Source organism: Taeniopygia guttata, chromosome W (assembly GCF_048771995.1).
Source record: "Taeniopygia guttata chromosome W, bTaeGut7.mat, whole genome shotgun sequence".
Lineage (NCBI taxonomy): Eukaryota > Metazoa > Chordata > Aves > Passeriformes > Estrildidae > Taeniopygia > Taeniopygia guttata.
The window spans coordinates 9,362,247-9,385,131 of NC_133064.1; the positions used below are offsets into that span (position 1 = coordinate 9,362,247).

A 22,885-nucleotide genomic window follows, 5' to 3' on the forward strand; every position below is an offset into this window, starting at 1 on the left:
ATCAGTTTGTTCTTTAAGGTATAGACAGCTGTCAAACAGCAGCTTTAGTTTTCCAATAACCTTGTAGATATTTATGTATATGTATAGGTATTGATACTGGAGCACCACTGAATTTGTGAACAGCTGTTATTCAAAGCTTTAAGTAACCCATGCAAATAAACCAACTCAATTAACGGGGAAGTAACAGTACTAGCATATTTTCATTCCACATTTTTATTAATAGATGTGCAGAAAAGACAAAACATAACTACTGAAGGGGAAGACAAGACAAAAATGCATCAGTTAATTGTTTCTGTTAAATTATACTGAAGAAAAAAAGGAAACCATCTGGGATTTCAGCTAAGAAAACTACTAAGAAATGTAGTGTACCCTGCTGATTTCAGAATGGTTGAAAACTGCATTTGAAAGGGCAGGTAGTTGCAAATGTAAACACTAGTATCAGCTGAGATGAGGAAAAGGTTAAGAAAAAAAAACAGAATACAAAGATCAGGTAAACATTTTTCCACAATTTCTTAAATAGGTTTAAAAAAACCAAAAACCAAAACCAAACACAATACCCTCATTTCAATTTATATCTCAAAAAATGAAGCCAGCAAGTCAACAAGCAATGACACTGCACAGGACAGTGGGGAAAAGAAATTAGTTTGGTTATGGTCAGAGCTCTCAAAATAGGTTGCTTTTTGTGTTTAAAAAGGTTAACATGAGATAATGCATCTTACAACACCAAGCTTGAAAATACAACTCACTGGAGAGCATACAGTGAACAGTGAAGACAGTCAAAAATACAAGGGAAATCCTGAAAGATGCAGTATCATTTCAAACCAAGTCAGCACAGCCGGTGTTGCCATACTCTGTTCCTTCATGCCCCCAAGAGCCCCTCAAAGCTGGAGACTAATGTTCCTGGCCCAGTGTGGCCTTGAGACCAGTCTTGCATCAAGTGCCAGAGGCCCATTTGCCAACACTGGCACCACCCTCCCAGGGCTAGTGTGAAGCTGGGAGCTGAGGGGGGGCTCCGATGCTGGCTCCAAAAAGCACCAGGGGCTGTTAGTCTTTGATGGAAGGATGACCTGAAGGAGCCCTTGTGGGACACATCAGGAGGGTTCCAGCTGCCTCCCCAGGTAAAAAGCAAGCAGGAGGGGAGATCATCACAGAACACACTGGAGACAAGGTATTACCACTTGGGCTGCCTTCATTCTGCTGAAGGCACACTAACACAAGCTGGGGCAGAGGGACAAGGACTGTCCTTGCTGCAGAAAACCCCAGCCAAGCAACACTCTGATAACTTCAAACAGAGCCCCACAGGCCTTCTTCCCCTCCCCGAGGGCTGCCTTCTCCTCTCTCTCCAGGCAACACACTTTAAGCTTGCTCACTCTCATCTTGCTCCTTGCTTCCCACCAAGCTGATCACAGAACAAAATTTACTCACACCAAAGTACCTCTTGAGGGACTGCAGCTGGTGATGTATCATTAAAACCACCAAGCTATACCAAATGCCTGAGCCTGCAGTTCTTATCAGGGTGACTGCCTCTTGTGAGAACAGAGGGTCTCACCCAAGCAGGGCCGGCACCTCTGATCTGCTCCTGGGGCTGCCAGGGCTCAGTGCAGAAGGGCAGGGCTGGCTGCCAATCCATGTGAAAGGTCAATTCAGGGCACTGCCCTACAGCTGAACAAGAGCACACTGCAATAGGGTGAGGGTGCTGAGGGCCTTAAGCTCTGCCAAGAGCTCCCAAAATCATGCAGGAGGCTGAGCTCAGGGCACCAGCTGAAGCATACTCCTAAATAGGCTGTCAAACCCTGATTGCTGCCTTTCTTTTTCAGCCTGAAAGCACTGTGTACCCTTCTCTTTGTGGGGCTGCACACATCCACCTGTGCCCCAGCCAGCCAGACAGGAGAGAGCCCAACACACATCCATCTCTCTGCCCTATGTCCCAGAAGCCACTGCAGGCACAGGAACAGCCTGGCTGCCCCAGGGAGCTTTATCTTCTGCCAACCCCACAGAGCTACAGCAGAGCTGCATTTACCAACAGGTGACCTACATAAGCAACAGAAAGAAGGCTCAGGCCAGCACTGGATTTGGGCTACAGGAAGCAAGGGCTACTAGCAAGTACCGGAGAAGGGGACTCTCCCACTGCCAAAAAGAAGTTCAGAATGAATGCTGGCCCACTGGGCAGTGGAATCCACTTCTGTTTTCCTCCCTCAGTAGAGGGGCAGCTGACAGCAGATCCCAGAAGAATGGCTAAACAAAACTTTTTCAACCCAAACCTAGTCTGAAAAAAATAATGCAACCCAGGGCTCAGTTGTACAGATGTGAAGTGTTAAGTGTTTATTTTATCACAAGCCTCTTTCAGAGGCAAAGCTGATTGTGCCCTCTGGGGATCCAGGGGCCAGCTATTTCCTAATTTGATCAGACTAAACAGATTCCTGTACCTTTCAGTAACATCCCATCAAGCTCAACACACAGTAGCTTTACACTTTCCACCCCACACCTTATAAAGGAAAAGCCACCACCACAAGGCTAAACAAATGTATACACACTATTATTGTAAATGGAGAAGCTAAACCCTGGCAATTTGCTTTGTGCGGATTTTTTCTTCCCAGTAAATGCAGTACTTGAGGTCCTGAAAATTCATCTTCCAATGGGTTTATTCCAGCTTTAAATACATTAAACATCTCAATACAAGACTGTATTTAATTCAAGAATCTAAACACAAGCAAACCTGTTTCACTGTGAGCATTTTGTAGAAGTGAAAAAGGGAATTTCTTTTTAAAAAAGAAATCATAATACAGTGATGAAAGGGTTAAGAATGCAAGAATTCAGACATTCTGTGGAGGGTCTCTAAGAGGTCCATAAAAAAGGAGCAAACAGATCCATACAACAGGAGACAGCAGGAGACAGTTTTTTTGATTCCCCCCCCTCCCACCACTACTTTTTTGCTGGACTGCTGCTAGGTTACCACTGCTCCCTTCTGGCCTGAGTTGACAGGGCAGTACAGGGGCATAGAGGGAGCAGGTCACGACTCCTCATTGCCAGAATCATCATCATCATAACAGTCGGCATCCTCTTCCTCCTCATCTTCATCATCAATGTCATCATCATACAAGTCGTCATAAAGCAAATCTGAACTGTTGTCATTGGAAGGCACTTTAGTTTTGATGCAGTACTCTGCCAGTGTAGTAGGGACCTTCACGCCATCCTTCTCTGCCTCAGCTTTGGTAGCCAAAACCTGTTTCCTGTGGGGAGGAGGACACAGCAACATGAGCAGGGTCATGTGCTGGAAGCAGTGTGGCTCAACTCCCCACCTCCCAATGAGCCCCTGTCCAGCCCTCCTGGCAGCTCAATCAGGTGAGCTGATGTTTGGCTGAAGTATCACAAGCATCACTAGAAACAGATTTAGTTCCTGTATTCCCAGGCTTGGGAGCACTCCAAGGGTGTTTGCAGCACACACACACACACACACACACAGAGCAACATATAAAATCAATTATTCTACAGGACTCTGCATTAGAGAGCTGCCAGAACTCAAAATCCATTACATTTGTTACAGAAGGGATAGTCACAGATTTCCTAAGATGACTTAGGAAATGCCATCCAGAGATACTATCCACAGCTACCCTCCACCACTGATGACTCTACCCCAACATGCTCAAAACTCTAATTCCCACAAGCATTTGTCAGCTCTGGTCTCCCACTGGAGGGTAAGAGCATGTGGCTGCACTGAGATGCAGCTGTAACCCCAAAACTGCCTGAGGATAGCAGGAAACAAGTGTTTCCCTGTGGATACTCAGCCCGCCCATGCCGCTACCCGCCGCGGTGCCTCTAGCAGCACCCGCCAATCCGACGACCACGACACTGGCGTCGATCGGCACCTCCCCGCAGCCGCCCGCATCGCTTGGAATGGCTGTGCGCCACGCCGTGGGGGAGGGCCAGCACCGCGACGCTGCCCACCACCACGCTGGAGGCGGCCGCCCCTCCCGCGCCTCCTGCTTCGCCGCCTGAAGCTGGCTCAGCAGCGGCTCTGCTCTGCGATCTGCCACCGGCAGCGGCCGGCAGCCCCGCGCTGGACAAAACATCCAGCCCGCTTGCTTCAGAGCCCGCACCCAGCCTACCACCCCCTCCTCTTCCCCAAGACTGCCCCCAACTGTGTCCCTCTGAGGCAGAGGCAGGGGCGCCGAGAGGGAGCACCGGCTTGGTCCGCAGCAGCATCGCTGCTGCTGGTCCCGTGCCTGGGGAGGGGAATGGGGCCGCGGATGAGGGAGCTGGGCAACAATCGATTGTATCGCGGGGGAGAGCAGGCACACTGGGAGCGAGGAGCAGCCCCTTGTACTGGGCAGGCGTGGGCGGTGCCGAGAGCCCCAAATCCAGGGTGGAATTTTATATTCCCAGGAAGACCTCCCCAGCCCGCGCCCTGCGTGTCCTGCTCCTGTTCGCAGAGCGGGAGGAGCGGGATCCCAAGAAGCTGTGGCTTGATCCATGGCCGGGTGGGGCGGGGGGAGGGCGAAAAGCCGGAGGAATTGCCAAGACTCAGGCAGCCTGGTGGGGACGGGCACCGAAAAATAAGGTTAGAATGGGTCGCCCATCTATGGGTGGCCATGGGTGTCCCAGGGACCCCAGATCCAGGGGCCCCAAGTGATACCTATGAGAAGCTGGGGTGAGGGACCAAGCCGAGTGGATCTTGGCTCGGCAGAGGGGATGGGCTCCCTGCCCCCCGGCCGGGTCTGGGCCGCTTGGCCCAGCCCCCTGGGCCGGGTCTCCAGCCTCGCCCAGCACCACAGGGTCCTAAAGCTGCTAGCTCTTTTGGGAAAAAACAAAACCAAAAAAAAAGTGGAAAGAGCTGCATCTTCACTGACAGCTCAAAGTACTGGAACGCGACAAGTCAGCCCTGGCCCAAGTGCTTGATTTAAGGGCTGCGGCCATGGCATTCCAGAGATTTCTCAAGTGGTTTTGAATTTGGTCAATTTTACTCAATTGTTTTGAAAACTTTGAGGATGCAATTTGGACCTGAGTTCAATTTTATCACTCAAGTTGTTAATTGAGGACATGACTGCATGGGCCAAAAGCCTTGCATGATTCTTCTATCAAGTGCACACACCTTGCAAAAAACAATTTCAATGAATGCCGACCAAAGCTTGACCTGCTGCACCTTACTGGCTGGGATAAATCCCAGAGGCCTAAAGGCTTTGCAGCTGTGTCAAACAGATGTTACTCATCTTGCCAAATTTCAAATTTGGCTGATTTGGGTATGTGCACATGTTTGTTAATACCTTCTTTCCTTCCATGTGGGCATCTGCTCACACTGGGAAATGGGTTTTAACAAGTTGGACTGCCAGTCCTTTGGCAGACTGACAATGAGTTGTTACTATACTAGAGCTGGTAAGTGCTTTCTTGGAATTTATAATATAAGTTTGGAATCTCTTTGACCATTCTGAGCCAATATCCGATTGAGGTTTTGATTGATAGTTGATAAAACTCTTGAGCTGTGTTTGTTCTCCTTCCTGCAGGGGGTCCTGCAGGAGGCCAACAAACACCACCTCCTCCTTTAAACAAAAAGGGGGAATTGTGGATATTCTTAGTTCAGTCAGAGAGAAAAGAGAGAGAATTCTCACAGGCCTAGCCTGGGAAAGTTAGGAGAAGGAATGAAAACAATTATTATCTCTCTTTCTGTTCATGTTGTTTATAGATATGTTCTACTACAGTATGCTGGTCATAGTGCACCAATGGTGTGAATGCTTTTCACTTTGAGACCAATCATATTTCACCTTAGCGATCCTGGCTATAAAAAAGGAATGCTACTTCCTAATAAAGATTATTCTTTGCCTTCTGAACACCATGGAGTCTATTCATTCGGTCCTTGCCTCAACAGCATAATTTCTCTTTGCTCCAGGATGGGCTCTGGCTGGTGCCTCTCAGCAGTACTTGCGCTGCAAACTGTTGCTGCCTCCCTGCTGGAAGAAGAGCAGATGGCAGCCTGTTCCTTTACTCCCACCCACATGTTCAGTCTGCCATACTTTGTTTATGGAGTACATCCAGCTGAAGCCAATGCAGCTGGAGGGGGCTAAAATAACCTCCCAGCAAGGCTCTTTGCACAACCCAGGACAGTGACTGACTGCCCTGCGTAGCTCCAACCAGGGGTATATCCAGCTAGCAGTCAAGGTATATGTGTTCTTGCCCCAGGCAAGTGTGACAGCAGTCCCACTTCAGTATGGGCTGCCCATTTCCACTCCACAGCAATCTTGGCTAAAGTTTACATCACATCCCTACAGCACCTGATGAAGCATGAATTTCTCAGAAAAGGGCAATCAAGACTAAACAGAGCTTACAGCTAATCAAACCCATTTGTGTAAGCACTTGCCAAATCCTACTGATATTCCTTCAAATTGGAGGGACAAGATTATGATTCATGAGTGCATTAAGCACAGAATTAGTAGCATGAAGGCAGTTTGAATCACATCTCAAGCAATGCAAGCAGTTCTCAAAGGTACACAGACTAGAATTTACTAGCAGCCAATAGGTTTTGCAGAGCATCGTGCCAGATTAGCCTGAAAAAGAATACAAAGACAGATGTTTGCACCATTTCTGTCCAGAAGAATGAACTTGGAATAAAGCTGTAAAATTCATTTTGAAAGGCACAACCACAGCAAGAAGCTGGTTTCAGCAAATTCTGAAATCAGCCTGTTTCATAGGATTCAAAGCAGGAGGCCAGTAGCACAGCATCACACAGAGAAAAGCTTACCTTATGATTTCAGCATACTCCTTGTCTTTTCCTTTACTGTCCCTCCATTTCCTGAACATGACTGATGCATCCACGTTGGCAGGAGAGAATGTGTTGGGCTCATTAAGCAAAGAGATTACACTCAGTAAGATAGTCCTGAAACAGGTAATCACGACAGCAGAGTCAGAGCTAACACATTCACGGATTCTGGATGCTGACAACTTCTTTAGGTGATGCATCAGAAACATGTTTAAAGTCAAAACTTATGAATAATTAAGGATATCTAAGTGTAGTGGGTTGATGTTGGCTGGATGCCAGGCACCCACCAAAGCTGCTCTCACTCCCCTCTGCAACTGTACAAGGGAGAGAAAATATAATGAAGGGTTCATGGGTTAAGATAAAGGCAGGGAGAGATCACTCACCAAATACCATCACGGGTGAAACAGACTTGAATTTGGGATATTAATTGAATTTATTACTAACAAAATGAGAGCAGGATAATGAGAAGTAAAATAAGACCTTAGAAAACACCTTCCCTCTATCCAACCCTCCTTCCCAGCTCTACCTCCTTCCCCCAGCAGCACAGGGAGATGGGAATGGGGGTTATGGTCAATTCATCACCCGTTGTTTCTGCCACTTCTCAGGGACAGGAGTCCTTCCCCTGCTCCAACATGGAGTCCTTCCCACAGGAGACAGTCCTCTACAAACTTCTCCAAAATGAGTCTATCCCACAGACAGTTCTCTAGCTCCAGTGTGGGTCCCTTTCCATGGGGTGCAGTCATTCAGGCACCGCTTCTTCCAATGTGGCTCCCCCATAGGATCACAAGTCCTACCAGGAAACCTGCTCCAACATGGGCTCCTCTCTCCATGGGTTTGCAGGTCCCTACCAGTAACCTGCTCCAGCACAGGCCTCCTACAGGTTCACAGTGCCCTCTCAGGCATCCCTCTGCTCCAGCATGGGGTCTTCCATCGTGGAGGGGGACAGCTGCTTCATCATGGTCTTCACCATGGGCTGCAGGGGATTCTCGGCTCTGGTGCCTGGAGCACCTCCTGCCCCCCTTCTCCACTGACCTTGGTGTCTGCAGAGCTGTTCCTCTGATGTTCTCACCCCGCTCTGGCTGCAATTACAACTGCGTAGCCACTTTTTTTTTCTTCTTAGATATGTTATCACAGAGGTGTTACCATCATTTCTGATTGGCCCAGCCTTGGCCAGCAGTGGGTCCATCCTGGAGCCGGCTGGTGTTGGCTCTGCTGGACATTGGGGAAGCTTCTGGCAGCTTCTCACAGAAGCTATCCCTTGTAGCCCCCTGCTGTCAAAACCTCATCATGCAAACCCAATACACTAAGGACTGATGCCATTGGGGTTTTGCCTTTTTTTTTCTTATGTTTTCTATATTCTTCACACATATATTTGTAGCTCTTTAGTCTATTGTATTAGTGACTAGTTTTCCCAGTACTTTTCCATGGCCTTTCCCTAGGCAGAAAGACAAAACAAATTCCAGAGCTCCAAGCCCTGGGAGGTACAAGGCCCCAATGCTATCTTGGTTCTTTCTGGGAACCAAGGTTGAGAACAACTCTTCGAGATACATTTAATGGAAAAAGTACAACTAGTACTGAAGGGGGAACTCCAGAGAAGGGGCTTGACCTGGGGGGAATTGCATCACCACTTGTCCTCCTAATTGGTGCTTTTTATCAATTATGCTAATTTTCCTATAAAAATGTACTCACCTCTGCAGGGGGGTGGGTTTTTGTTGACATCTTTCCATAATTGCCTCTGGAAGCCGTCAAATAAAGATCCCCCTTTATATTACCTCCTTACTAAAATTATCTCAAGTTTCATTTCCATGTTGGGAAAAAGGCAACAGGACAATAGTTGAAGTAAGAGCAAATACTTATGAACTTCAGACCTTGGTGATCAGCATAGGGAAGATGACACAATACAAACCTCAAAGACTTAATCTGACGACAGACTATCATGTCTGTACACATTTGTGACAGGGCAGCAGGTAAAGCTTGCATCAGACCAGAATTCAGTTTATCCATACCACCCATAGATGGTGCAGGGTTGGAAACCTGCTTAGTGAGCCTGTTCTTCATGACATTCAGCCTCACAGCAGAAAACCAGGCTCTTTGCTTACCCTGACTGATACAACCCAAGGCCATCAGATGAGGCTGCATTGCCTTCCCTACCTCACAGTGTATTAAGAGGTTGGAGCTGTGGCCAGGTCTCCCTTCTCCTCAGCCTGTGTGCCAAGACTGCTGTAGCAGTACTTAAAAAATATCTGCACTGTCTTCCCCTTGCTGTACTCAACACTCAGGCAAGCCGCCACGGGCCCAGCAAGATTGAACTGCTGGTACTCACAAAGCCAGCATGAGCCAGTCACTTAATCCCTGGCAGACAGACAGCCTTCCTGGATTTCTAGCAGCAGCCCAGAGCTAGCCAGCTGCCCTGCTCTGCTGGCATTTATCAGGGACAAACACCAGCTCCCTCTGCTGGCCACACCCTTTTGCATTTCCTACAACTCTTTGCACTTCAGAGATTCAGCCCTTTGTTCCACACAGAATGTCACAACCAGCACAAAACTCAACAGCAAATCCCATCAGGCAGCTCTACACACCTGGCCACCTGGCTGTAGCTACCACTGCAATAGCTTCCTGTGTCTGAGGTGGTCCTGCTTTGAACAGCTTTTAATTTAAATGAAAGGGAAGAAAAAGAGACAAGGAAATAAGTCCGGAAATACAGCAGTACATAACAACTGCTTTGCAGAACATGATTAAAGGAGACTACAGCCCCAGCTGTACTTGAATTGATTTAGAGGCATATTCAGAACAGTGCATGCTGAGCATATCTACAAGCATATTGTTATAAATTACAATATAGTATTGGCTTTTGCATTTATGTATTAGCTTTTGCATATTATTATTAATCACAAAGATTTTGATATGGTACAATTTATATTTCCTTTTAGCTGCTTTTTGGTATAGTATAATGTGTCAGTTTAAGTATGCACCATATAGCTTATATAAATAGTAGTGTGATAAATATATCTTAGACCATAGCATAATATTAAAATAGAGACTATGTGATGTTAAAATGCTTTTTCACGTAACTAACTCAGAGAATGGTGTAAGATAATTAGGTGGTTCCCTACATTTTGTGGACTATCTTATCTGAAGGATAAGATAACAGGGATAAAAAACAGAACCCCAAGAGAAGAATTTATCGACTCTTCGTTATCAAGGAGTGTAAAAACAGCAGGATGGAATCACGTGAAGAAATAAAATATATTGATTTAATCTACAGGATGACATGAAGACAAGTCAAAGGTTATGTCCTGGTTTGGAATGGAAGGAAATTCAGGGAAGTGATGCAAAGCTTTTCGTGTAACTGACAGTCTGTTGAACCACTGAGAAGCTGGACACGCCTCTGTGAAACACACCTGTTAAAGACGGAAAAATCCCGGGAACTGTCTCTTTCCCTTCTGGTCAGGAGCAAGGTAACATGGCTGGGTGGGCCCCATCCCGGGCCGGGCCCACCGGCCCTGCCGCAGGGCTGGGCTCCTTTTCCCCGGGTCGCCTGCAGGCTGTCCTTCCCTTCCCCCATCTGCTCCCGGGCAGGGAGAGGGGGATGCCGTGGGCCAAATGGGGCCGGCCTTGCTAACATCTAGCTGCTTGCTACAACTCCCCAGCCCGGGGCCTGGCTGCACCCGCTCCGCCCCGGGTTGGTGACGGGATTTTACCGCCGTAGAAGTTGCCCGCAACCATCGGACAGGGGGAAAGAGAAGTCTCCTTCCCCCCCACCGCAACCCTCCAATCCCGGCGTGCTGCTGCTGAGTTCTGGCCTGGCTGATTAGATCCAAGCCATCTCCCCCAGCTGCCAGCTAGAATACTCAGCTGGACTGGGGAGGGGGGGGGGGTGGTGTCAGGTGACCATTTGAAGAGGCCACGTGTGATGTTAACCCTTTCAGTGCTTCAATTCTCCCTCGAATGAGAGAAAAGAACAAGATGCAAGCATGTAAAGGAACAACATGAAGACATCGAGGTCAGTGAAGAAGAAGTTAAGTCCCAGATGGGAGGATTGAGGAGATTTTTTTTTTTTTTTTTTTTGGAGCTGAAATCCTTTTGTAAGCTATGGAGAAAGAACTCTTTTTCCTTATAACGCATGAGACTATGGGGAGATGAAAGTGTTCAAATTGATATTGAGCAAAAGCCTCTATGCTAAGATAAGCAGATGTTGAAATAGCTGTGATCCCATGAGAAGATTGAACAGAGGAAGAGAGAAGAGTAGTCCTGTGCTTCCAGGAGAAGAAGAAGATTTCTGTTCCCAGGGATGAAGATGATTTTAGAGATAGATAATGAGAACTTTTGCCTTTGAACAGCTCATCTTTAAAACAGTACCCCATAAGTCAACATGGCCCATTGACAAGCTGTGGGAAGGCTTGTGGAAAATGGGAAGGATTTCACAATGGCAGGGTTCCGCGGGCGGCTGCTATTTGTGACGAAATTGATAGCCACGAGAGAACTGGTTTCTTCCTCTTGTGGAGAGGTCTCCATAACCTTAACAAGAAGGACTTCTCTCCCTCAGTGAACTGAAGAAAGACTATTTTAGAGGTGGTAAACTGACCGGAAATCTTAGGTTTGGTTTCTTTACATTGTCAGTGGGAAAGAAAAGGTTGGGGGGGAGGAGAAGTGTTCTGAAGGGTTTGTTTTGATTCTTAGTACCATTTTTTCCCCCTTCTAGTTACTTTTAATAAAATTCTCTTTTGTACCCTTTAAAAGTTTTGAGCCTACTTTGCCTTTCTCCTAATCCTATCTCACAACAGGAAGTGAGTGTATTGGTGATTGGCCAGCACTGAACCCACCAGAAGTTAAAACCAAGCAAAAGAATTTCCGTAACATTCAAACTCCCAGGAATGTTTGAATAATGTATAAACTCTCATGAATATGCATGTACTCCGTGTAAGATAACAATATAGAAGATAATTGTTTTAAGCTAAAGGTGTGTTTTTTGGCCAATTGCCAAAAACACCCCAGGGCTGGATAGTTGTCCCTTTTTATCCCTTATTAAACTTTTTTAAATGTCAAAGAGTAAGCTCAGTTTTTCACAAAATCATTTATCTGGGATACAATTCCAGGAAATGTTTGGCCATTTGGATGAAGAGTTTATAGGAAGGTTTTGAAACTAAACACTTGCATCTGGCCAGACTGTTCAGCATAGCTATCAGGAGAGTCATATACAATTACCTTTCCAAATTATATAATTCAGTAGGAAATAGAACAGCAGCTCTGGAAAAAGCTGTCTGGTCAGACTGGAATGTTGGGCAGAAAAGAAACCATCTTTTACTTCAACTCAAGAATTCATTTAAAAGCCTTTGAATTCTTTGAGAAGCCAGTAGAGGCTCAATGAATCAGAACTGTTAACTGCATTTTTTCTCTCAATGCATCAACAAAAGTATCAAACTTAGACTGTACTGAAAGTTATGTTACATCTGAACAGTTTCTGCAAACAGCTCAATGCACTAAAGCAGCCAAAAAAAGCCAACAAAATGTTGCCAGATTATATCACAGTACAAGCTGGCTTGTACCGGGCAATTAATTTGGCTACCCAGCCAGCTCCATAAAACCAGCTTCTGGGTTGAAAGACAGGAACCTCAACCAATTACATTCCATCCTAAGCTGCAGGCATATCATTCGTCCAGGATCTGGGGGGCATAAAAGATCAGACCAATGGCTGTCTAGATCCACGAGTTTTGAATTCCCTGTAAAAGAAAGCTCTGAACAATAAAACACAGTTTGCTGATGACACACCGGCATTGTGTTGTGTGTCTGTCTCCAACCCAACGTTAACAACAAAAATGGGTATCCTCAGAAAACAAAGCAATAGTAAGGTGAGGCATCACATATCAGCACAAGATACAGATATACCAACATCTTGAATATTGTGCTGAATTCTGGCCTGTGCACCTAAAAAGACAGAGCGAGGCCAGGCAAGATGGAGAAAAGGTAACTAAAATTTATCAAAGAGCCTCAACCCCTAAGCCCTGCCACCACTTCCTCAGCTTTATGGGACATAAGAAAAGCAATGCTTTCTGACATACAGATCACAACTGCATTCCTTCACCTCTTGCTGGATGTTTGCGATATTTGCTTATGCCAGCCTCATCTAGCTCCAAGTGATAGGAAAGTCCATATTGACTGTGTTTAGAAAAAATTAATGAGCATGCTTGAAACCATTAGGTGGAAAGATGTGCAAGTGCTCTCAAAGCTGAAGAATGACATTCCTCACTCCAGACACTTCAACCACAGTCATCTGTAGTAAGCGGATTTACAAAATTCAGCAGCTGAAAAGAAGCCTTAGGTTACACAGGCAGCAGGCTAACAGTGAAGGACAAGTATTATTTCTGCTTGCTGATACAGCTGAGGAATGTTCTCTCTCCAAATATCACTGTTAAGACCAGCATGTTCCAAGAGTAAGCACCAAAAACTGCACTATGGTAAGGGAGAGCAGAAATCAGAGAACTAGTACCATAAGAAATTTCATGCCAATCTTTAGGGTTGTATATTGTAAAATAAACAAAATGTGTGTGCATTATAAGCAACTAATGCCCAAAGTTGTTTTCTAACTATAAATTGAAGTTTGTCACCTAGTCCTAAACATATGAGATTATCCTAGATTGCAAGGCAATATGTATTTTATTTGACATCTGTTAGAGGTGTGGCAGTTATCTTCTGTTTATTGGGCAGTTTTCTTTATCTCTTCACAAACCAATCCTCCCTCTGGGGAGACATCTGCTGTTAATGGGCTATTGAATGTCACTGCATGACAGATAAAAATTACAACATCCCATTGTGAGATGCTCCGCCCAGAGGGAGGAGCCAAGCTTTCCTAACTCGATATAATCTGAGTTTTTGGGACACCAGAGGAGTCTTTTCCACTGGATCTTCAGAGGAAGACTATACCCTTCTACAGGATCACTGCTCCAACAGAACCACATCTGTCACTCCAGGAGGACTGCAGCCACCATTCCAATTGTACTGCTACCAACACCCTGGCCAACGGGGTGTCCAGTTGTATTCTGACTCTGTCAGTAGTTTTTCTTTTGTATTATTGCATGTAATTTTTTTCCCTTTTCCAAATAAATTGTATTTCTGACTTGGAGTCTCTAACTGGTTTTGCTTTCAAACCAGAACATAATTTTGATGCCCAATATGAGGCAGCAAGGTACTGAGAAAAGTCAGAATTACAATTTTGTATTGTAGAAGCCACCTATTCGCCATGATGCTCAACATGCTTATATGGGTCTTATACCTAGCTCTCTATATTTTTCTGCACATGGAGAATTATCTGCCGATTGTAATGCTCCTGTATTGACCAGGGTATGGTATAAAAATTGCTTTATTGGTCTATTATGTCTATTGCATGATAATCTCCGTGGCAATGAACATGATTCAGAATATGTACTCAATTCTGTTTGCTTGTCCTAATCTAGGCTGCTACGTCTGGGGCATCGACAACCACACCCAGCCCCTGGGGGGAGGGGTAAAGAATTATTTTTTCCAACCTTTCAGGCTTGACCAAGCAGTTTTTGATAATGTTCAGTTCTGTCTGGATGCCAAGGACAGCATAGTGTTGTTGTTAGTTCTGCTTTGTCTTTTCTGCACAGTCTGCAACATGCTTAGAAACAAAACACTAAATAGTGTGTTGCAACGTCTTCTTCAGGAAGAGGAAAAGAGAAGCAAAGCAACAGCGTCCGTGTCCGCACAGAATGCCACAGAGGAGAAAAGAACCAAATGCAAAACAACAGCATCCATGTCTACGTAGACTGTCACAAAGGAGGAAGAAACCAAAAGAAAAGCAACAGTGTCTATGTCTACACAGACTGTCACAGAAGAGAAAGGAACCAAAAGCACCATCAGCATCTCCACACAAACCATCACCGAACCAGAAGAGCCTGAACCAGTAGCAGTTACTCCTGTTCGGAAGAAGAAATCAAAGACCAAATCAGTCCACATAGTGACTGACGAGGACGCGGCAGGACCATTGCACCCAGCAGAAGAGACAGAGCCAGAGATCTTCACTCGCACTCTATCCCTGGATGAGCTGTGTGACCTGCAGAAGGAATTCACCCGCCAGACAAACGAGTCCATCCTGACCTGGCTACTCTGCATCTGGGATGCTGCAGCCAGAATGACACCATTCTGGATGGAAGTGAGGCCAGGCAACTGGGATCGCTGTCCCGGGATGTGGTCATTGACCAGGGGATCGGGAGAGCCCAAGAAACTCTCAGCCTCTGGTGGTGACTGCTGACAAGTTTGAGGGACAGATGCCTTTGTAAAGAAGACCTCCAGGTGCACCAAGGAAAATGGAGCACAATGGAACAAGGTATCCGATGCCTGATGGAATTGGCTGTGCTGGCGATAATTTTCTCAGAAGACGAGTGATTTCCTAAGAGCCCAGATTGTGTCCAGTGCACATTGCAAATGTAGATGAGATTTGCACAGCTTGGACCAGAGATGTACTCCTGTTACCTGGCAACACTGCAATGGAGGGAAGGCGAGAACAGGGTGGGCGTCTTGGTCAATAAACTAAGAATTTACGAGGACACTGTCACCGCCCCATTTCGTACCCATGTCTCGTCCGTAGAAACAAGGCTGGCTGAGCAAGTCCAGAGCTTGATTGAAGAGAGCCATCAGAAACTAAAAAAGGAACTTAAGGAAGAAGTCTGCCACATCTCACCAGAACCAACAAGAGTCTCTGCCATTAAGAGCCGGCATTCCCCAGCCAAGGAGAGAGGATATACTCCACGAGGTAACCTGTTTTTTTCTTCAGGAGTGTAGGAACTCAAAATGTCCCTCAGACATTTTCAGAGGTTCCAGGCCTCGGCCAGAAGCATTTTAGACCTTGGCAAGCAGCTGAAAACAGCTGTGATTTTGAGTTTGAGCCATCAAATGAGTTACCAACTTTGAAGGTGGAAGAAGCGGTCACAAAGGGTTAGATGGTATAGTAAAAGTAGTCACAAATTAGAGGGGAAAATTTTTTAGTATTGTACAGGGGGGTTTTAATACCTGTACAGGGGGGTTTTACTTTGTACAGGGGGGTCAGGAGTTCTAAGATGGAGGAAAGTGGGCCTGATCCTGTTCTTCCTCCTTCTTCTTCCTTACCTCCATGTTCTTGGTGATATTGGCACTCACAGATTGGTTTAGAGTAGAAAAGCCCATTGTAACATGGATAGTAGGTATTGGGGAAAATCTGTAAACATGTAAGACGTAATATATCATATAAAAGATAGCAGCAGCCCTGGGCGGGGGGAGAGACGACAGAGACACCGGACAGTGAGGGTGTCAGGACTGTGTGTGTTTCTGCCTGGGCAGCTGACCAAGGCAGCGCAGCGGGCAAAGACAATCTTTTAGATAACTAGTAATAAACTGCCTGGAGACCGAACAACAAGAGGCTGCGGAGTTTTTCTTTGGAAGCGCGGGTTGGAGGAGAGACTTTACCACCACACGAGAGCCCCGAATCAATCCCGGGGTTCTCACACAGGAGCATGGAGAAGACATGAGGAAGTGGTATGTAAAACCCACCTCCTCCTTAGCAGCTCTACTGCTGTAGAGACAGAAGACATCAAAAAACTAAATACCTCTCCTGGTCTCTCAGATGACCCCTCTGCTGTGGGACTGCTGAGAGCTGAAGAAGAACAGGTAGCAATCGGCACAGCAACAGTACACTGTTGGCAATATCGTACCAACAGAGACTCCATGATTCCCATCCATGAGATGATTCGTAAACTGGAGAGCCGAAAGGGTGGTCAGCAAGGCTCATTCACCTTTCAACAGCCCTATATAGCCAGTGCATAAGTCCAGTGGAGAATGGAGACTGACAGTGGATTACTGTGGCCTGAATGAGGTCACACCACCACTGAGCACTGCCATGCCATGCATGTTGGAGCTTCAGTATGAGCTGGAGTCCAAGGCAGCAAAGTGGTACACAACCATCGATATTGCCAATGCTTTCTTCTTCATTCCTCTGGCAGCAGAATGCAGGCCTCAGTTTGCCTTCATGTGGAGAGGAGTGCAGGACACCTGGAACCGACTGCCCCAGGGGGTAGAAGCACAGTCCCACCATCTCCCATGGACTGATCCAGACTGGACTGGAAATGAGCGAGGCTCCTGAACATCTACAGTATATCAATGACATCATTGTATGGGGGATCACAGCAGGGGAAATCTTCGAAAAAGGAGAGATTATCCAGATTCTGCTGAAAGCTGGTTTTGCCATTAAGCAAAGCAAGGTTAAGGGACCAGCTTAAGAAATTCAGTTTCTAGGAGTCAAGTGGCAAGATGGACATCGTCAGATCCCGACAGAAGTAATCAACAAGATCATCACTATGTCTCCACCTACCAACAAGAAGGAGACACAAGTTTTCCTAAGTGCCATAGGCTTTTGGAGAATGCACATTCCCAAGTACAGCCAGATAGTGAGCCCTCTCTACCTGGTGATCCGTAAGAAGAACGATTTCCACTGGGGCCCTGAACAGCAACAAGCCTTCACCCAGATCAAGCAGGAAATCGCTCATGCGGTAGCCCTTGGCCCAGTCAGGATAGGACCAGAGGTGAAGAATGTGCTCTACAGCCAGGAACCATGGTCTGTCCTGGAGCCTTTGGCAGAAGGTGCCTGGGGGTGACTCAGGGTCGACCACTGGGATTCTGGAGCCGGAGCTACAAAGGCTCTGAAGCAAACTACACTCCCACAGAGAAGGAAATCTTGGCCGCGTATGAAGGAGTTCAAGCTGCCTCAGAAATAACTGGCACCAAAACGCAGCTGCTTCTGGCACCCCAGATACCAGTGCTGGGGTGGAAGTTTAAAGGAAAGGTTCCTTCCCACACATCACACCACCGACACCACATGGAGTAAATGGATTGCCCTCATCTCCCAGCACACCCATATTGGAAATCCGAATCACCCTGGGATTATGGAAATTATAAAAAACTGGCCTGAAGGGGAGACTTTTGGATTATCTTCTGAATAAGAGGAGCAAGGGGCACGTGACGAAGCCCCACTGGCGACTGAAAGATGATATGCCTTTTTCACTGATGGTTCCTGCCGAATTCTAGGCACTAACCAGAAATGGAAAGCTGCAGTATGGAGCCCCACATGACAAGTTGCACAAGCTACCCAGGGACAAGGTGGATTGAATCAGGTTGCAGAGCTTAAAGCCGTCCAGCTGGCTTTGGATATTGCTGAACGAGATAAGTGGCTGAGGCTCTATCTCTACACTGATTCATGGATGGTAGTTAATGCTCTGTGGGGATGGCTGAGTCGCTGGAAAAAGGCCAACTGGCAGTGCAGAGGGAAACCCATCTGGGATGCTGAAATTTGGCAGGACATTGCCACCCAAGTAGAGATGCTGAGCATGAAGACTCGACACGTGGATGTGCACGTACCCAAGAGTCAGGCTACTGAAGAGCATCACAACAATGATCATGTGGACCGAGCTGCCAAGGTGAAAGTATCACAGGTGGATCTAGATTGGCAGCATAAGAGAGAATTATTCCTGGCTCGTTGGGCCCATGATGCCTCTGGTTATCATGGGAGAGACTCAATATACTGATCGGCCCATGACCAAGGGGTAGACCTTACTATGGACAGCATCTCACAGGTCATCCACAACTGCGAGACCTGCGCTTCAATCAAACAGGCCAAGTGGGTGAAGCCTCTGTGGTATGGTGGGCAATGGTTGAAGTACAGGTATGGGGGAGCCTGGCAAATTGACTACATCACGTTTCCCCAAACCCGCCAAGGCAAGCGCTATGTACTGACCATGGTGGAAGCAACCACAGGATGGTTGGAAACCTACCCTGTGCCTCATGCTATTGCCCGGAACGCCATCTCAGGCCTAGAAAAGCAAGTCCTGTGGAGACATGGCACCCCTGAGAGAATTGAGTCGGACAACGGAACCCATTTCAAGAATGGCCTTATAAACACCCGGGCCAGAGAACATGGCATTGAGTGGATATATCATGCCCTATCATGCTCCAGCTGCCAGTAAAGTTGAACGATGCAATGGACTACTTAAGACTACCCTGAAGGCACTCGGTGGGGGAACCTTCAAGAATTGGGAAATGAACTTAGCAAAAGCCACCTGGATGGTCAACACCCGAAGGTCCACCAATTGAGCTGGTCCTGCCCAGTCTGAACCCTTGCACAAAGTGGATGGAGACAAAGTCCCTGTGGTACACATGAAAGATATTTTAGGAAAGACTGTTTGGATTAATCCCACCTCAGGCAAAGAAAAATCCATCCGTGGGATTGTTTTTGCTCAAGGACCTGGTTACACTTGGTAGGTAATGTAGAAAGATGGAGAAAGCCATTGTGTACCACAGTGAAACCTAGTCTTAAGTGAGAACTATGTGTAAGGTTTCATTGTGATGCAGATGGAAATAGAATAAGGGGTGGATAATGTCCTAGATTGCAAGGCAATATGTATTTTATTTGACATCTGTTAGAGGTGTGGCAGTTATCTTCTGTTTATTGGACAGTTTTCTTTATCTCTTCCACAAACCAATCCTCCCTCCGGGGAGACATCTGCTGTTAATGAACTATTGAATGTCACTGCATGACCGATAAAAGTTACATTGTGAGATGCTCTGCCCAGAGGGAGGAGCCAAGCTTTCCTAACTGGATATAATATGAAGTTTTGGGACACCAGAACAGCCTTTCCAATGGATTCCCAGAGGAACAGCTGCCTTTTCCACTGGATCTTCAGAGGAAGACTATACCCTTCTACGGGTTCACTGCTCCAACAGAACCACATCTGTCACTCCAGGAGGACTGCAGCCACCATTCCAATTGTACTGCTACCAACACCCTGACCAACAGGGTTTCAGGTTGTATTCTGACTCTGTTAGTGGTTTTTATTTTGTTTTATTGCATGTATTTTGCTTGGTTTTTTTTTCCCTTTTCCGAATAAATTGTATTTCTGACTTGGAGTCTCTCACTGGTTTTGCTTACAAACCAGAACACAGATGTATGAAAAAAAAACCAGTTTAATAGCCATCTGAGAAGAGGGACAGGTGAATGTAGCTTAGCAATATAACAAGATAGTATTTAAGCCTATTTTTCCTTTTTGAAAATCAGAACTAGAATGTGTATTTGGTACAGATAGATTGGATAACCTTTACCTCAAGCTCTAAGGATCAGATTCCCAACCTTTCATGATTTCATGCAGCTAAGATACACAATTTCTCCTGGGCCCTTTTAACCTTCAAGTAGCATGCTCCAGGAGGAGCATCAGTTGTTATAATTTGCTGACTGCTATAATTCCTAGTCTCCTGCTATGTTAGCTCTAGTTCAGCACTTTGTGATGTGTGTTGCAATCATATTTCAAGGGTCAAAAATCCACTGAATCCCCCTTTGCTTTGACAGAGGCTCTTTTCAAATTAATTTTGTGAAGCCAAGTTAGATAAAAGCTGAGTTAAACTGTTAGGCAATCCTTTTCAAATCACTGTATTCCTTCAGGTGTCCTGAGATCCTTACCTGGATTTATCAATAAATAACAGATTTCATGTTGAGGAACCAGCATCTAATAAATCTGAGAGCAAGAATAATTCTCTTATGATAAAGATCTAGAGACATTTATTTTAACCTTATTTGGATAATAAATCAGTTTAAAATGTTAGAACTGGAATTACCTTACTTCAAGGTTTTTTGACTACATCACTTACTACTCCAGGCAGGATTATGAACAGAATTACTCCTACAGGGCACAAATACCCAAAAATATTCTTTTCCACTAGTGGTATCTTGGAAGAGTTTGAAAACCCTAACTATAGGATAACAATGACACAGGAAGGGCAGAAAATTTGAAATCAGTTGCTTTGGGAGCATGAAATCCAGTGAACAGGAGAGAATTACCACATTGTCAGTTCATCAAGACACCTCAGCATCAGCACTTTTGACAACTTGATAAGTCTGGTTTGCACCCAGTTAAGGACCTAAAGCTCCCAAAGTATTGAATTCTGCTCCAAAACTTTCCCAACACAGGCCATAGTCTTGGAGAAAGATCACAGGCCTTTGAGGTCACTGTTGTACATCAAAGATTCACAATTACCTGACATTTTGGGTAGGGTTCCACCTCTCAGAGGGCAGCTCTCCACTTTGTGGGTCATCTACAGGTGGGTGAAGTATTGAAATACATACATCTCCATTCTGCAAGATAGAAACAAAAGTTGAGAATAGCCTGGTTTGAGGCAGAGATTTGATGACACAACCAGGCCAGCTGACCCAAATGGACCAAAGACCAAAGGGATATTACATACTGTATGGTGACATGCTGGTGTTCGTGTGTCTGAGACTTAACACATGACAGACCTCCTTTGGTCATCAGCCAAACAGCATGTTTTATTGTTCGGGGCTTGTTTTTATAGGCAATTCAAAGCTCCTGGTTCTTAAATGGCCATTGATCTAATCCCCATGCCTCCCAGACTCTGAACCAGTCAAATGCTTGTATTTTAGGAGAGTTGTTATTGGTTGAGACCTCTGTCAGTCAGCCTAGAGACTGGTTTATGGAACTGAGCTGGGTTTCTTATTTGTAAATGGATTATGTTCAGTGCAAGTCAGCTTGTACTGCAACATCTCAACCTTTTGTCTTTACTAAAATTGTAACTTGCTCTCTGTCATCTATTTGCAAGGGTCCCTTGCAATCAGGGTGACAGAAAACAGCATGGTTTTAATTTTCATAAAGTATATATTAGTGAAGCTGTAGCATATTGGTTCAGAGTCTGTAGGCAAGATTTCAGGTTAGCATGTTACAGGCTTAAAGTTTAGGTTACAAATCATAATTTATCTTTAAAACAACAAACTACTGTCATGGTTTGACACTGGCACAATGCCAGCGCCCCCATGAAAATGCAATCTATTAATTGAATGCTGTGAAGTGCGATCGACAACAGACCAAAGCAGGCCTAAGCTTAATAACAAAGGGGAAAAAAAACTTTATTAAGCTACTACTACCATAAAAGAAAAAAGAAAGAAAAAAACACACACACAAAATTCAAAATTAAAACCTTTCAAAACATTCCTCCTCCCACCACCCAACTCCAACAAACCACAGCGAGACACATTTGGACCCTTAATCAAGTCTTCACCCTTCAATATAATCAATACTAAGTCCATCAGGGGTGAGAGGAGTCTCCCTTGCACCATAGACCCCCAGGAAACACAGCTGCCACCTCTTGTGTTTCCATGTCACACATGGCACCACCCGGAGAGAATCTGCCAGTGTGACACTCTCCTCTCCATGTCACAGTGCTCTCACCACCGTGCATGGACAGAGACTGCTTATAGGGCTCCTTTAAGGATGCTTTGCCAAGGACCAACAGGAACAACAGTCCAGTGTCTCATTTCGGGACTAGAGTCCCCCCCATTTTCCCCTGGGGCCAAGGGTGAAAACAGAGATCTTCTCTTCTTCTCTGAAGATAAAGGGCCTCATCACACCCTCCTCAGCTTTTCTCTGTTCATTCCTGAACTGGTAGTTGCTGAAGCAGGTCTCTTGGCTCACCATTGCATCCCCCTAAAATACAGTCTCTCTTGGAGGAGAAATTGGTTCAGTCTATGGCTAACAAGAAGAGTCCAGCCAAAAGCCACTCCATCATCTCCCCCCAACCTTCTTTCCCTAACATCTGAAGTTCCAGGCTGTCTCTCTTTCCTTCAAATTGAAGAAGAATAATATTTCACAAAGCCTTCATTTCCCAGGAACGGGTTAAAAGTCCCGGACTCCCCAGACGGCTGAAATCTCAGCCCAGGACTCCATCTCCCGTCTCCCACATGGGCATCTTCCCCCCCCCCCCTTCTCTTTCTCCTCTTCCGGCAAACTTGCAGGTGTCTTCAGGCTCTCTGTTTCTTTCCCTCTAGGTTGGGGGGGGCGGGTGGAACAAAGACATCTCAGATGTTCTCCACCCTTCCGTCCGCAGGAGCTGGCCCAGCCCGGTTCCAAACCCTTCATCCCCTGGCCTACCTCTGCAGGCCGCATGGGTCCCCTCCCCCACCCAGCTCGTGGCTGGGCAGGGGAGGTCTGCACTCTCTGATAACTGGAACCAAAGAGAGCGAGTTCTCCTGGGAATTTTGCTTTTAACCCCTCTGTGTTCTCAGAGGCATGTCCACCTTCAATTGGTCACCCC

The 22,885-nt window shown here is 46.0% G+C and overlaps 1 protein-coding gene across 1 annotated transcript in view; it reads right to left on the reverse strand.

The window, feature by feature from the left end:
* Window positions 1-195: 195 nt before the first annotated feature.
* Window positions 196-22,885, reverse strand: part of LOC116806979 (ubiquitin-conjugating enzyme E2 R2) — a 165,184-nt gene continuing 142,494 nt past the window's right edge. The window contains exons 3-5 of the mRNA XM_032744787.3: window positions 20,818-20,915; window positions 6,731-6,865; window positions 196-3,230 (exon numbers count right to left, since the gene is read on the reverse strand). Of these exons, the coding sequence (XP_032600678.2) occupies window positions 3,011-3,230; window positions 6,731-6,865; window positions 20,818-20,915 (453 nt within the window). The 3' untranslated portion in view covers window positions 196-3,010. The remainder of the gene's footprint in view (window positions 3,231-6,730; window positions 6,866-20,817; window positions 20,916-22,885) is intronic.